Source organism: Oncorhynchus mykiss, chromosome 4 (assembly GCF_057628025.1).
Source record: "Oncorhynchus mykiss isolate SJ-2025 chromosome 4, ASM5762802v1, whole genome shotgun sequence".
Classification (NCBI taxonomy): domain Eukaryota; kingdom Metazoa; phylum Chordata; class Actinopteri; order Salmoniformes; family Salmonidae; genus Oncorhynchus; species Oncorhynchus mykiss.
This window is the reverse complement of record NC_143025.1, coordinates 61,188,045-61,204,771: the sequence shown is the minus strand read 5'-3', so window position 1 is coordinate 61,204,771 and position 16,727 is coordinate 61,188,045. Positions and strand designations below refer to the sequence as shown.

General features: G+C 43.1%; 1 protein-coding gene across 10 annotated transcripts in view; it reads left to right on the top strand.

The window, feature by feature from the left end:
• Positions 1-16,727, top strand: part of LOC110522086 (collagen alpha-1(XII) chain) — a 90,141-nt gene that overhangs the window by 33,564 nt on the left and 39,850 nt on the right. For 3 of the 10 annotated variants that reach the window (XM_090232431.1, XM_036975631.2, XM_036975633.2), the window contains 18 exons: positions 1,424-1,556; positions 3,249-3,394; positions 4,030-4,159; positions 4,908-5,044; positions 6,189-6,318; positions 6,780-6,919; positions 7,085-7,217; positions 7,351-7,371; positions 8,012-8,151; positions 10,392-10,521; positions 10,734-10,873; positions 11,108-11,237; positions 11,620-11,762; positions 12,360-12,489; positions 12,872-13,014; positions 15,762-15,891; positions 16,280-16,419; positions 16,603-16,726. In XM_090232431.1, the coding sequence (XP_090088557.1) occupies positions 1,424-1,556; positions 3,249-3,394; positions 4,030-4,159; positions 4,908-5,044; positions 6,189-6,318; positions 6,780-6,919; positions 7,085-7,217; positions 7,351-7,371; positions 8,012-8,151; positions 10,392-10,521; positions 10,734-10,873; positions 11,108-11,237; positions 11,620-11,762; positions 12,360-12,489; positions 12,872-13,014; positions 15,762-15,891; positions 16,280-16,419; positions 16,603-16,726 (2,320 nt within the window). Of the gene's footprint in view, positions 1-1,423; positions 1,557-3,248; positions 3,395-4,029; positions 4,160-4,907; positions 5,045-6,188; positions 6,319-6,779; positions 6,920-7,084; positions 7,218-7,350; positions 7,372-8,011; positions 8,152-10,391; positions 10,522-10,733; positions 10,883-11,107; positions 11,238-11,619; positions 11,763-12,359; positions 12,490-12,871; positions 13,015-15,761; positions 15,892-16,279; positions 16,420-16,602; position 16,727 lie in introns of all 10 variants that reach the window. The other 7 variants (XM_090232432.1, XM_036975632.2, XM_090232429.1 and 4 more) reach the window with 4 other exon arrangements.

The window sequence follows — 16,727 nt, the reverse complement described above, 5'->3', positions numbered from 1 at the left end:
TTGGGTGGTTCTAGTGAGCCCTGTCTGAAAGCGAGACCAAAGAGTTTCCACTAGGCCTCAACCTAAGACCAGACTCAGTCAGTTTAATAATACATTGTATTTTAAGCACTTTTCTCGACTCCCAAAGACACTTTTCATGCACAATAAAATCAGCAGGATAAAAAGCAAGAAGTATATAAAAGTACACTAAACGTGAGGACAGACTAACCATGGAGTACAGTAAACATGATTAACAGATTAACCAGGCAAGTGAACTAGACAGAGGATAAAAGCTAAGACAACAGAGAATGCGGGTAAGCCCGTGTGAGGAGGTGCATCTTTAGTGTGGATTTGAATATGTGTATGGGTTGTGAGGTTCTGACATGGAGAGGGAGGGAGTTCCAGTTTTGGGGGGCTGAACTGCTAAAGCCCGGTCTCACATGGAGCAGACCCTGGTGCGAGGGATGGTGAGGATGGTCATCCAAGTTTTCAATTCACGGAGACAGTCTACAACAGAGGGGGGTGACATAGTGGAGTTGGGGTTTGTGTGGATGTGGATTCGTGTGTCATCTGCATAACAGTGAAATCTGGGTAAAAATTGACAGAGGATTTGGCCAAGGGGTAGCATGTAAATACTAAACAGCAATGGATGTAACACTGAGCCTTGTGGGACACCTTGTGATACAGGGGCTGGGGCAGACCTGCAGTTGCCAATGTAGACAAACTGTTGTCTATCAGATATATATAGGAGTGGAACTAGGCAAGGAGTGTTCCGGACACTCCAAGAAGCCTCTCCATACGGCCAGTTAAAATATAATGTCAGACAGTATCAAATACTGCAGACAGGCCCAGGAGGATAAGGATGAAGATGTTGAGAGCATCAGCAGCACAGAGGAGGTTGTTCACTACCTTTACCAAGGCAGTTTCAGTGCAATGCATAGCCCGGAAGCCCGACTGAAAGAGTTCGGAAAGTTCATGAGAGGCCATGTTTTGAAGGGGAGGTTTGAGATAGGCCTGTAGTTTAGACTTGTTACAAAACTTCTCCTGCTAGAAACGGATTCTTGGCTTATCCATAAATACTCACCTCATTTCAAATGCTTGCGTTGGACCCCAAAAAAGCTTCTTCACGCAAGTAAATCAGATTTGACATTGAATTTGATGATATATGTGCTCCGTTATTTTGGATAGCCCTCTGACATTTTGAAGAGAGAGTAGTATGTGTGCGAGAAGATTAGTTTTGTTAGTTTTGTTTTGGGGTTTCCTAAATGTGTGCCGTATTAGTTGGGACATTTGCCTTTGACCTGCTGTAATTCCAATATAATCCCATGACGAATCTGCGGTTGCTGTTTATTTTCTGCTCAGCTTTTTGGACCATCCTCCTGTTGTACTTGGATTTTGAGGTGGGGTTTCCTGCATAACGACCGTGTTCCTTTGCACCCCTCAGATGATTGTCGATGGGGCGGTCACCACTGTGGTCCTGACCAAGCTGACCCCTCTGACGGAGTATGTGATCAACGTCTTCTCTGTGACCGGAGGGGAGACCAGCGAAGAGCCACTGAAGGGCACTGAAACCACCTGTAAGTGTTGCAGCCGTGCTGCTCCCTCTCCTCTCTGTCTTGTATTCCTCTTCCGCCGATTCCTCACACAACCTCGTCCCAATTACCCAGAGTAAACCTTGTAATCACTTCCTGGAAAGGTGGCCCGGTTCAGCCAATCCAATAGCCTTATTTGGAAGTTGAATGACTCAGCAGAGCTGCAGATGAGATTGGTTCCGCAAAGACGTCTGTCGGTTTCCCTCAGGGATGATTAAAAGGGAACTTTAATGTAGGGATAGCAACACCGCTCCAATGAGTTCCACTGGTGTAGGAGCTCATTTGTTTCATTACGGTATACAATGCTGAAATTAACTACATCCCCATGCCCTCCATGCTTATTGGGCTGTTTTTAAATGGGTTGAACATGGATGGAACTTCATGTTGCTCTTGGAGGCGTATTAAACAGGGTTGTTTACACCACCAGGGTTATATTGGGTGTATATCTGATTGGTGGCAGTAAAGTGTTAAACAACAAGTTCCCATAAGGTTTCCCTTCTTATGAGGAGAATAACCATTGTTCTCTCATTTCTGGGCCTCATTAAAAGTGTCTTAAGAAAACTGACATAATTTCACACGATGGTTAAATACACTGACCACTTTCATTGTTCTATTTGTACTTAATAGCGGACGTTGTTACTTTTTGAAACGTGTCCCTTTGATTTGCATGGTGGATGTGCGAAGATATTTCTCACTCCCATAAAGCATGGTTATTGTTTTGTCGCCCGCCACTTGGACAGCGTAATAGCAGGGTGAGCTCACCATGGTTTCCTTTAGTTGTCAGTTTAAGCTAACACGTTGATCAGTGGTGGAAAAACGATTCAATTGTCATACTTGAGTAAAAGTACAGATACCTTAATAGAAAATGAATCAAGTAAAAGTCACCCAGTGAAATGCTACTTGAGTAAACGTTTTAAAGTGTTTTGTTTTAAATATACTTAAGTGTCAAAAGTAAATGGAATTGCCAAAATATACTTTGGTATCAAAAGTCAAAGTATAAATAATTTCAAATTCCTAATATTCATTTATTACATTTTTATTTACAGATAGCCAGGGGCACATTCCAACGCAATTTACAAACAAAGCATTTGTGTTTAGTGAGCCCGCCAGATCAGAGGCAGTAGGGATGACCATGGATGTTCTTTTAATAAGTGTGTGAACTGGACCATTTTCCTGTCAAAATGTAATGAGTACTTTTCAGTTCCAGGGAAAATGTATGGAATAAAAAGTACATTATTTCTTTAGGAATGTGGAATGAAGTAGAAGTTGGCAAAAATATTAGTAAAGTACAGATACTCCCAAAAAACTACTTAAACTACTCGTACTTCAAAGTATTTTTACTTAAGTACTTTTCACCACTGACGTTTGCAACCCAAGTGGCACACTATTCCCTATAATAATGCACTATTCTTGACCAGGGCCCTCCTGTGTAATCGGTTAGTGTGGCTCAGCCGTAAACACAGAGATGTGGGTGGCTGGGTTGTGTTGTGGATGTCAATAGACTAGAGTTAGGTGGGTAGCTGTGGTTGTAGGTTTTCCAACATTTCCAGAAGATGGGCAGGGAATCTGCACTCCTGATGTTAGGGTGGAGCTTGTTCCACTATTGGGGTGCCAGGATAGAGGAGAGCTTCGACTGGTGGTGACTAACTGTGGGTTTCCTATCTGCTCTCTCCGCAGTGCCACTACCCGGGGTGATCAAGTTGACTGTGTACGATGAGACCATGACCACATTTAAGGTGAGGTGGGAGAAGGCTGAAGGGGCGACAGGATATATGCTGCTCTATCGTGCCATCAATGCCACTGTGCCCACTGTGGAGAAAGAGGTGAGTAGGAGAACAAACACACACACACACACACACACACACACACACACATATCCTGGTGGAGGACGCGTTGGATAGGAGCTCCATGTGCATGATCAGCATATCCCCATCCAGTTTCTAACTCCTTGAAGCCAAGGCCTCTGCTAGCGGGGCCTTACTCATTCCAGATGGCAATATGATGATCTCTGCACAGAGCAGGAAGTGGACGTTTACAGTGGTGTTCAGGCAAGGCCTACAAAAAAACAGACCCTTTGGACCCATAGGGTAATGGGAAGGACTAGCTCATGCTGACCCTGTGCAGATTATTTTTTTTACCAGTGATGTCATTGAGATGATATTAACCAAAGAAAATCTCAACAAATGCTGTATATTTTGAACTGCAGGCTTCTGTAAGGGCTGGCAAGACGTAGTGTACCCTTTAGAGGGATTTCACTATGGACTGAAGAAAGCAAGGCAGGCATACCAGTTAGCGCTGTGAACCAGGTGTTCAAAAAGTGTCCTTTTGACAAGTCCTGTCTTGCTGTTTTGTTCCCCTTTGTCGTCCGGCCTGCTCTAACACTCTCTCTCTCTCCCTCTCCCTCCTCTCCTTCTCTCCCTCTCCCCTTCCTCCCTCTCCTGCCTCCCCTGCCGTGCAGGTACGAGTTGGGGCAGATGTGAATGATGTTCAGCTGAAGGATCTTATCACCGACACAGCGTATACACTCACCCTGTTCGCCCTACATGGAGTGGCAGCCAGCAACCCCCTCATAGACCAAGGAGTCACCTGTATGTTCCTCTTATCTCTGTCTCTCTTTATTTCTCTCTCTTTCTCTGTCTCTCTTTGTGTCTCTCTCTTTCTCTCTCGTCTCTCTTTCTCCCTTTTTGTGTCTCTCTCTCTTTCTCTCTCGTCTCTCTCTCTCTTTCTCTCTCTTTTTTTTTCTCTCTCTCTCTCTCTCTCTCTCTCTCTTTTTGTCTCTCTCTCTCGCGCTCTCTCTCTCTCTCTTTTTGTCTCTCGCTCTCTCTCTCTCTCTGTCTCTCTCTGTCAATTTCAATTAAATTTAAGGGGCTTTATTGGCATGGGAAACATATGCCTACATTGCCAAAGCAAGTCAAATAAATAATACACACAAGTTAAATAAACAATAAAAAATTAACAGTAAACATCACACTCACAAAAGTTCCAAAAGAATAAAGACATTTCAAATGCCATATTATGTCTATATACAGTGTTGTGACGATGTGCAAATAGTTAAAGTACAAAAGGGAACCTAAGCAAACATAAATATGGGTTGTATTTACAATGGTGTTTGTTCTTCACTGGTTGCCCTTGTTGCTGTGATGCCACATGGGTATTTCATCCAATATGGGAGTGTATCAACATATCTTTCCCACCCCCTTGACCCTATAGAGCTGTGTACTACCTTACAATACATAGATGGGTCTAAGACTCACTAACTTTCACTCCCGTGCCCCCTCTACCACACGCTCTCTTTTCTCCCTCTCTATCCCTTTCTCTGTCATTCCTCTTACCCAGTGCCCTTACCACCATCGGGTAATCTGAGGATCACTGGTGTCACCCATAGCGCCATGAAGCTCAGATGGGACGCATCCCCGGGGAAAGTCCTCAAGTACATCATCACCTACAAGCCAGAGGAAGGAGAGCTCAAAGAGGTGACACGAGCACCACACATTTAAACAGGCCTGACGCTAATATAGAATTTTCCTTTCAATCTGAAAGGTTTTGAAACACAATCTCTAGCTACAGCAATAAATAACATGTATGGTTAAGCCCTATGGGCCCCGGTCAAAAGTAGTACACTATGTAGGGAATAGGGTGTCATTTAGGACACACAAATACTGTCCTCAAGGTTCTACAGTGGTGCCATGAGGTCATGGGAAAAGTGTGAGTGAGGAACTCAATGTTCTCTATGATCGCCTAGCTGTTTAGGGAAGGCCACTGAAGTCAGGGGGTTATAATAGCAGCCCTTTCAGTAGACTGGGATCTTGACTCCATGGGCAGGCCAGCACACGTCGATGTGGGGAAAGAAGCCTACTGGCAGTCAGAGAAGACCCTGGCCCCAGCACCCAGCCACAGGCTCAGAGATATATCACTGGCGTCACTCGTCATCATTTCTCACTTACATTTAAGAGACCGCCAAGCTGTGAAGAAAGCTCAAAATTGATGTTGAAGGAGGTGTCTCTTTGGACACCCCTGAAAGAACCTCCAGAAATGACTGATGGATGAGCTATGGGCTATCCTCTCATGGATAACATCTGAAGGCTGCTGTCTCCAAAGTAGCCTCTCTCTCTGTGGATTTATGTTCTAAGGTCTGCCCTGTCAGTTGCCACAGATTTTTCCCTCCACGTTACAATTGGAGGACTGTCATAACTCGCTGTTATGGACACCTTTTTCTTGATTTTCTTTCTCGAAGTTTGAAGTGGAAACTGAATTGAAAGAGACATTTATCCGCATTCCTGCTGGAATCTTTTTGACTTCAAGGGTTTTTCCTACCGTTGCACATCCTCTGGAATTACCAATATAGCCGTAGGACTTTTCTGAGGACACGTACAATTATTCATGAGGCTTTTCTCAAGTGTGCTGATGACGTTTAGAAATAACAAGGAAAGAAATCGGAGAGAGGAAAGAGGGGGATTTCACTTCGAGAACATTGTATTGGTTAACATCAATGTTCAAAATGGGACAATCTGAGTTTATGTTAATGTTAGTAGTGGGAGTTCATGCTAGTTGTTCAGCAGAAAATACGGTTGTTAATTGTTTGTTGATCCTATAATCCTAATACCCCTTTTCTGCCAGGTTGAAGTCAATGGTGATATAACATCCCTGCCTCTTACCAACCTCATCTCTCAATCTGAGTACGACGTTGCTGTCACCCCAGTTTACGACGAAGGCGTTGGAAACTCTATGCTTGGACAAGCCATTACAGGTACACAATCGTTTGTGTGATTTATTGTTTGGCTGACGAGCAGTAGATTAGAGATTAGTGTGTCTGTAATGGTGAGAATTGAATTTGCAGATCCCCCTTGGATTCAGCCTCTCGTCTTTCTAGATGAAGCCCAAACATGAAGCCACTGTTCCCTGAGGGTGTGTGTGTGTGTGTGTGTGTGTGTGTGTGTCTAGTTAATTGTGTGTTTGTGTGTGTCTGCTGTCACTCACTGCATGGGGCCTTCTTCATCATTAATCACAGATGATTTGAGGACATTTTGTTTTCCACACACTCACACACAAAACCCCATTTGTCGACGATTGTTCCACAAAATGGACTCGCAGCAAAAATGTTCCTCACATGGTTCGCAGCCCTTCTGATGAAATGGCTTTGCCTCATCTCTCAGGACTTCCTCATAATAATCACGTCTCCCTCTCTCACGTCTCTGTCCATGTGTACAGATGTTGTTCCTGCCCCGCAGAATCTGAAGTTGTCCGAGGTGACCCAGACCTCGTTCAAGGCCACCTGGGAACACGGGGCCCCTGACGTGGCCCTCTACCGAATTGGCTGGACCAAGAAGGGAGAGAACAACTTCCAATATGTACGTTGATCAAGTGGCTAGCCGACAGGGATTGTTGACTGGACTATCTACTGCTATAGAGCGGACAGGATTGAATGGAGTGGTGAAATGTGACTGTTTATGCTTTCTCACTCACTCTCTCTTTCCCTCTCCCTTTCTCACTCCCCCCACCCCTCCCCTCTCCAGTCTATCCTGAACAGTGATGAAACGTCCCATAATCTGGAGAACCTGGATCCGGACACCCTGTATGATGTCACCGTCACGGCCATCTACCCAGACGAGTCAGAGAGCGAGGACCTGATTGGCAGCCAGCGCACATGTAGGTTGACCCTTCTCTTCTTCTCCTCTGTCATCCTCCTATCAATTCCATTCATGTTTTCCAGTTAGACCACAGATGTGGTCCACAGCGTATTGAAATAACCTGTTGTTCTCTTAACGTTCTCTTTTTCCAGTGTTAAAGATGACCACACCTGGTATGTTATTTGAAACGGAGAAGGACATTGTCATTGTAATATTCATGACTATAATTATTATGGTAATGCGAACGATAATGACAGTGTTGTTGATGGAAAACACACTTTAAAAAAATCATCATCATCTGCATGTGCATTGATGTGCCTTTAAAGAGCTGCAAATGCAAAAGTGTGACTACTGACCCGCAGGGACCGGACGTTCCACCACAGACACCTCATTGTCAACCATTCGTCATAATATCATTTCTCATGTCATTTAATGTCGTTTTTCATGCCGTAATGTTGTCCTTCCTCATGTCTTTAATGTCAAGCCTCATCATGTCATGTCACAATGTCTTCCTTATCAATGTCCCCATCATTAGAAATGCATGTGCCATATTCAATGGTGACCTTACCGGCTGCTTCACTCTCCCTTTGTGTCGCTTATGTGTACTTCATCACCAAATCATGTGTTCTCGTCACCAAATCACGTGTTCCCATCATCTCACCCCTCCCCATCATTACCGTCATTGCTTCATCCAGCTTCATGACCCCCAAGTGATCATTGGGAATTGGTAAAGGCTGTGTCATGTGCCCTGCAGCCATTTTGTATACATTACCACTCTCTTGGGTCAGTGTATTGATTGTAATGTGTTCCTAGCTCCCACTGGACCTCCGCAGAACTTGCAGGTGTTCAACGCGACCACTGTCACTCTGACAGTGAAGTGGGACCACGCCCCAGGTCCCGTACAGAACTACAAGATCTCCTTCCAACCTGTGGCAGGAGGCAAAGCTCTCTCAGTAAGTCACACACCCTCCAGTAGTTTCTTTAAAAATTTGAAGAATTCTAACTAAGAGTGTATTTTGAGCAACTGATACGCTTTGGCCGCCCATGACGTCCTGACTACTCAATCCTTTAACTTGATGAATTATGCCTTCTGGGTATGATATCTCTCAGTTTACTCACCTGTAATTTAGAGTAGGTTGTTCTTACTTTCTGGTCTGTAAGTGAGCGGTGATGTTGGTTGTTATCAGTGTAATTTCTCCAATGTGCCTGAAGTAGTTTAACTCGGGGAAATCTGTGCATCAGTACTTCTTAAGGCCAACAGATAAACAGCCCAAAACCTTAAAAGGGATAGTTCACCCAAATTACAAAATAAAATATTGGTATTCTTAACCTATATTCTTAACCTGTAAGCAGTCTATGGACAAGGTATGACAGCAATCCATGCGTTTGTTTAGTTTCCCTGGCACTGTTTCCACATGCTAACGTTTGAGCATTTATGGCACAAATCTCATTCGAATCATGGGACCGATGTTAGCATTTCTTTGCACATCATGTTAAAATCATCTGTAAGTGACTTTCAGCAATACATTTGAGATACTTTTGGATGATTTGGACATGACGCGCGAAAAAGGCTAATATCGGTCCCATGACATCAATGGGATTTGTGCCACAAATGCTACAACGTTAGCATGTGGAAATAGTGCCAGGAAAACTAAACCAGAGAATGGATTGCTGTCATACATTTCCCGGAGACTGCTTACAGGGTAACGAAACCAATATGCCATTTTGTAACTCGGCCAAAACTATGCCTTTAAAGTCAAAGGGCTAAATCCGTGTGCATAGAAGTACTGAAGCATTTCTGAATTGGTTCATTGTAACATGAAATCCCTTGCCTCTTGGGACCCACTAGTGGTCTCCCCCCCCCCCCCCCCTGACAAGAGTAGTAAGTAGTAGTCCCGTGTGGCTCAGTTGGCTGAGCAACGCCAGGTCTGTGGGTTCAATTCCCACAGGGGACCAGAGCTAAAACGTGTCAAATGTAAATGTATTAACAACAGGCTCTTTTGTCTTCCTGCACGTCGTTAGTTTGACATTTGATCATGACATTGTCTTCCTATCCGGTCTGTTTGTGCACTTACTGTATCTGGCAGCCAAGCCCACATTCCTAACTGATAACTTAATTGTGAGCAGCGACGGAAATTGCTTGGGAATTCCTTTTTTTGGGGGGGGGGGGGGGGGGGTCTTTTTCGGTTGACAATGCGCTAATATGAAAAGAATTTGGTTAGTTAAACAATTTTCCTAAGTGTCTCTGAGAAGTTATGACAGGGCACCCCAAACAAGGTGTCAGTTCTCTAAACCGTGATCTCAACATGACACCATTGGGACAGAGCTGTTGCATGTACATCTGATCCCATCATAGCACCTTATTGCTATTATAGTGCTGTGTCTCTGTACACTTAAAACAGTATGGAGACATCTGCTGCTGTGGGTCTGAAGACTTGTTGATTTAACATAAGGCATATAAGCCAGGCATGACGTTCACACTTGGGTGATATGAGGATCCTCAAGTGCCTTTCTCTGATATGATGGTTTAGGGATGTCAAAGTACAAACAGTGGATGTGTTGCTTAGGTGAGCTGCGAAGTAGATATGTCAGATATAAGCAAATGCAATGGAAATGGCATCGTATGTCTTTCCGCTCAATGGCTTTGGCGCTTCCTGCTGTCAATAGCTGTTGCTTACTGTAGTGCCCATTAATCGCCATGATGTTGCAACGTAAAAGGCTTCCATGATGTCCAGTGTCCCTCAAGACCATTTCGTCTTCCCTTTACATACTACTTGTTGATGAACAGAGTAGTGTGAGAAAGGCAATTGTTTTCTCCTAAGGTGTTTGAATGAGCAACTCTGTTCACACAAATGGCATCAGGTAAATAAATGATTAATGTATTGGTTGATTACAGAGAAACTCAATTGCTGCTTTGATAGAGTTGGAGTTTACATTGGTCACGTTTGGATGGCTTCCCCGGGACAGTGTCAAAGAACTCTGCTTGGCCTCAACTGCCGAGGTAGCTAGCTAGTGAGCTTCAGGGCATTTTGTCTCAGAGCCGAGGAAAGCGCTAACCATTGAAACAGTGTTACTTGTCATCCATCTATCAGCCCTTTATAATGTATTGCTCTTTAAACTTTGAAGTGAGATGTTCTATCCTCCCAGAGACATAGAAAAGACTCTGACTGTTGACATGTTGTCTCCCAAACAGACCCAGGTAGGAGGGAAGAAGAACAGTGTCATCCTCCAGAAGCTAACGCCTGACACTCCCTACTCTGTCACCGTGGCTGCCATTTACCCCAGCGGAGAGGCCAAAGACATCTCAGGCCGAGGAAAGACCAGTAAGTGGACCTGATGACAGGATCTCTCGAAACCCTCGGGCGTATAAAAGGCCAGAGAACACCCACAACATTCCCCCAATAGATGTATAATTTTAGAGTACAATCAATAGAGAAGATAAGACGGATTTTGACGTCAGTTCAATCAATATAATAACAAGAACACACAGTCAAATGTTTGAAACCCCAGATTAAAGCCATTTGGTTTTACGCAGAGCCTCTGGGTGGAGTAAAGAACCTGCAGGTGATCAACCCCACCATGACCACCCTGAACGTGAAATGGGAGGCGGCCGACGGGAAAGTGAAAGAGTACAAAGTCATCTATGTACCTGCTGCCGGTGGAGCTGAGAGCATGGTAGGCATGGTAGGACCGGTAGGAAGTCTCTCAACTTACAGTTGGCTGACTGTAGAAAATACTCCCAACAATTCACATCCAAAAATAAGAATTAGCATATCACTGTATTGTTTGATATTGTTTGTTTTATGAATCACAAAATATGGTAAACAACTACAGTATCTTCAGTCAAACAGGGTTGCATAGGCATGTTGGGCGTCGTTAATAGTTGGGTTGTGTTTGTGTAATGTAAAGGAGACTGTGGATGCCACTTCCACCACCACGGTTTTGAAAGGCCTCCTGCCTGACACCCTCTACACCGTCTCACTGGTGCCTGTCTATGAAGTGGGAGATGGACAGAAACAGTCTGAGAACGAAAAGACAAGTAAGACTGGCTGACATCTAAGTCTAAAGATCGTTAAAGATCTTCTAAAGATCACTTATTCAGTGATCTTTTCAGGGACTGATAATGGCCTTCTTAAAAGCCGATTTATGGAGTGAATCCATAAATAACCACCAATGCGGAGGATAACTCTACATTGAGTCTGTATTTAAACTTTATACAGACTCCTTGCAATACCAAGTTCAATCAGTATAATGTTTCAGGGACTGCCTAATGGCCTTAAAACCCATTAGTATCATCAATGGAGAGGTTAACTCTTCATTGCTGGATTTTAACTTCATACAACCTTGATAAGATAGTACTTTATTAAGTTCTATCAATCAATATAATGTGATATTATTAAAGCCTCTTTTGGCGTATCCAGGGCCCCTGGGTGGAGTGAGAAACTTGCAGGTGACCAATCCCACCATGACCACTTTGAATGTGAAATGGGAGCCAGCCGATGGGAAGGTCAAGGAGTACAAAGTCTTCTATGTACCTGCTGCTGGTGGAGCTGCTGAGGCCATGGTAGGACGAGTACTGTAGCTGATAGTGTAGAAATGGTTGTTTCCCCATTGCTTGTTTCGTGGACATTCTACAGAGGGACACTCAAAGTCAAATTGAATGAATACTTGTTTTTGCACGTTAGCTGGAGAGGTTCCAACAAACTTGATGCAACATAGTACACGTCTGTCAGGAGCTCCACGGGGACTGTCCGTTAGTCCTCTAATGTACTGCTTACACAGACAGTTATATTTGCATGATTCAGTTTATTCATTATTCGTAATTAATTCATCATTCATGTTTGGTTCATGCATGTGACCGACAAATACTGGTTCATGAATGTGACAGACCAATACCTCACAAGGCTACTTCTCTCCAAGCTATAACCTTGAAATGGAGATATTCTTTTGTTCTCAAAACAAGGTTCTGGGCATACTGCCAAATTGCAGATGCTGATAGTGAGGATTCATTCAGTCAGTCCCTTGCATGAACACAGAAATTGGTTATTAGAAAAGCACAAACATAACATTTTCCATCACACTTGCCATATAAAACATGTATAGTTGGCATGTTGATAGTGGGCAGTCATTAATAGTTGGGTTGTGTTTGTTTAATGTAAAGGAGACTGTGGCTGCCACTGCCACCACCACAATTCTGAAAGGCCTCCTGCCAGACACCCTCTACACCGTTTCACTGGTGCCTGTCTACGAAGTGGGAGATGGACAGAAACAGTCTGAGAACGAAAAGACAAGTAAGACTGGCTGACATCTAAATCTAAAGATCGTTAAAGATCTTCTAAAGATCACTTATTCAGTGATCTTTTCAGGGACTGATAATGGCCTTCTTAAAAGCCGATTTATGGAGTGAATCCATAAATAACCACCAATGCGGAGGATAACTCTACATTGAGTCTGTATTTAAACTTTATACAGACTCCTTGCAATACCAAGTTCAATCAGTATAATGTTTCAGGGACTGCCTAATGGCCTTAAAACCCATTAGTATCATCAATGGAGAGGATAACTCTTCATTGCTGGATTTGAACTTCATACAAACTTGATAAGATAGTACTTTATTAAGTTCTATCAATCGATAGAATGTGATATTATTAAAGCCTTTTTTGGCGTATCCAGGGCCCCTGGGTGGAGTGAGAAACTTGCAGATCACCAATCCTACCATGACCACCCTGAACGTGAAATGGGAGCCAGCCGAGGGGAAAGTCAAAGAATACAAAGTCTTATATGTACCTGCTGCTGGTGGTGGTGCTGAGGCCATGGTAGGTAGGACTGGGAATTGCCAGGGATCTCACAATACGAAATCCCAATACTTAGCTGCCAAAAACAATGTATATTGCAATTCTCACGAGAGAGAATTGCAGAGAGACAAGAGAAAACTGGTTTTGATCAGTCAGGGAAATAAATGTGCTAAACGCATGTTGGCTCACTATTTAAAATAAGATAGAAAACAAGCTATAGGATGAAACATACTGGAATTCTGGAGCAGGTACAGCCAACTACAGTAGCAAAAACATACATACAGTGCTTTCGGAAAGAATTCAGACCGTTTACTTTTTCCACATTTTGTTACTTTACAGCCTTATTCTAAAACAGATTTTTTTTATCCTCAGCAATCTACACACAATACCCCATAATGACAAAGCGAAAACAGGTTTTTAGACATTTTTGCAAATGTATTAAAAATTGAACTGAAATACCTTATTTACGTAAGTATTCAGACCCTTTGCTATGAGACTTGCAATTGAGCTCAGGTGCATCCTGTTTCCATTGATCATCCTTGAGATGTTTCTACAACTTGATTGGAGTCCACCTGTGGTAAATTAAATTGATTGGACATGATTTGGAAAGGCACACACCTGTCTATATAAGACACCACAGTTGACAGTGCATGTCAGAGCAAAAACCAAGCCATGAGGTCAAAGGAATTGTCCGTAAAGCACCAAGACAGGATTGTGTCGAGACATATCTGGGGAAAGGTACCAAAACATTTCTGCAGCATTGAAGGTCCCCAAGAACACAGTGGCCTCCATCATTCTTAAATGGAAGCACCAAGACTCTTCCTAGAGGTGGCCGCCCAGCCAAACTGAGCAAATCGGGGAGAGGGGCCATGGTCAGGGAGGTGACCAAGAACCAGATGGTCACTCTGACGGCCCTCTAGAGTTCCTCTGTGGAGATGGAAGAACCTCTCAGAAGGACAACCATCTCTGCAGCACTCCACCAATCAGGCCTTTATGGTAGAGTGGCCAGACGGAAGCCACTCCTCAGTAAAAGGCGCATGACAGCCCGCTTGGAGTTTGCCAAAAGGCACCTAAAGACTCTCAGACCATGAGAAACAAAATTCTCTGGTCTGATGAAACCAAGATTGAACTCTTTGGTCTGAATGCCAAGCGTCACGTCTGGAGAAAACCTGGTACCATCCCTACAGTGAAGCATGGTGGTGGCAGCATCATGCTGTGGGGATGTTTTTCAGCGGCAGGGACTGGGAGTCAAGTCAGGATCGAGGCAAAGATGAATAGAGCAAAGTTAGGAGAGATCCTTAATGAAAGCTTACTCCAGAATGCTCAAGATCTCAGACTGGGGCGAAGGTTCACCTTCCAACAGGACAACGACCCTAAGCACACAGCCAAGACACTCGCAGGAGTGGTTTCGGGACAAGTCTCTGAATGGCCTTGAGTGGCCCAGCCAGAGCACGGACTTGAACCCGATCGAACATCTCTGGAGAGAACTGATAATATTTGTGCAGCAACGCTCCCCATACATCCTGACAGAGCTTGAGAGGATCTGCAGAGAAGAATGGGAGAAACTCCCCAAATACAGGTGTGCCAAGCTTGTAGCGTCATACCCAAATCGACTCGAGGCTGTAATCGCTGCCAAAGGTGCTTCAACAAAGTACTAAGTAAAGGGTCTGAATACTTATGTAAATGTGATATTTCTGTTTTTTATTTGCAATAAATTAGCAAAAAATTCTAAAAAGCAGTTTTTGCTTTGTCGTTATGGGTGTAGACAATTTAATCAATTTTAGAATAAGGCTGTAACGTAACAAAATCTGTAAAAAGTCAAGGGGTCTGAGTACTTTCAGAAGGCACTTGGGTACAAGCTTGGCACACCTGTAGTGGGCAAGTTTTTCCCATTCTTCTCTACAGATCCTCTCAAGCTCTGACAGTAACAGTCAAATATTTGGACACAGCTACTCATTTCAAGGGTTTATCTTTATTTTTACTATTTTCTACAGTGCAGAATAATAGTGAAGACATCAACACTATGAAATAACATATATGCAATCACGTAGTAACCAAAGAAGTGTTAAACAAATCAAAATATGTTATATTTTATATTCTTCAAAGTAGCCACCCTTTGCCTTGATGACAGCTTTGCACATTCTTGGCATTCTCCCAACCAGCTTCATGATGTAGTCACCTGGTATGCATTTCAATTAACAGGTGTGCCATGTTAAAAGTTCATTTGTAGAATGTATTTCCTTCTTAATGCGTTTGAGCCAGTTTTGTTGTGACAAGGTAGCTGTCATCAAGGCAAAGGGTGGCTACTTTGAAGAATCTCAACTATAAAATATATTTTGATTTTTTTTTAACACTTCTTTTGGTTACTACATGTTTCCATATGTGTTATTTCATAGTTTTTATGTCTTCACCATTATTATTCTACAATGTAGAAAATAGTAAAAATAAAGAAAACCCCTGGAAGGAATGGGTGTGTCCAAACTTTTGGCCGGTACTGTATGTGTGTATATATATATATATATATATATATTTGGTAACTTTTTTACAAAACGAGCCAAATATCAATATATTATCTCCCCCAAATTATTTTGCGATTATATAAATATATATAAAGATTTTTTTTCTCCCCCTCATCACTAATTACGACTAGTACTCTAGCTGACAGTGTTGTTAGAAATGGTTGTTTTCATGCCATTCAAAACATGTATTGTTGGCATGTTGGTAGTGGGCAGTCGTTAATAGTTGGGTTGTGTTTGTGTAATGTAAAGGAGACTGTGGATGCCACTTCCACCACCACGGTTCTGAAAGGCCTCCTGCCAGACACCCTCTACACCGTCTCACTGGTGCCTGTCTATGAAGTGGGAGATGGACAGAAACAGTCTGAGAACGAAAAGACAAGTAAGACTGGCTGACATCTACGTCTAAAGATCGTTAAAGATCTTCTAAAGATCACTTATTCAGTGATCTTTTCAGGGACTGATAATGGCCTTCTTAAAAGCCGATTTATGGAGTGAATCCATAAATAACCACCAATGCGGAGGATAACTCTACATTGAGTCTGTATTTAAACTTTATACAGACTCCTGCAATACCAAATGTAATCAGTATAATGTTTCAAGAGACTGCCCAATGGCCTTGAAACCCATTAGTATCATCAATGGAGAGGTTAACTCTTTTTTTGCTGGATTTTAACTACATGCAAACTCCATAAGATACGATGGTACTGTAATAAGTACTATCAATCAGTATCAAGTTATATTATTAAAGCCCTGGTTGGTGTGTCCAGAGCCTCTTGGTGGAGTGAAGAACCTGCAGGTGACCAACCCCACCATGGTCACATTGAACGTGAAATGGGACGCGGCCGAGGGGAAAGTCAAAGAGTACAAAGTCATCTATGCACCTGCTGCCGGTGGAGCTGAAAGCATGGTAGGACTGGTAACTGACAGTGTAGAAAGTGTGGTTACTATCAAGGGTATGAGTACTCATAATCCTTATACACTCCTGTTTGACTGAATATAGTTGCTTGACATATTTTGTGATTTATATAACCTTAGTTATGTTGGGAGTGGGCAAATGTTAATACTTGTATTGTGTTTGTATAATGTAAAGGAGACTGTGGCTGGAACCAACACAGTCCTGAAGGGCCTCACATCAGACACCATTTACACCGTTTCAGTCGTGCCGGTCTACGAAGTGGGAGATGGCAAGAAGATGTCTGAGAATGGAAAGACAAG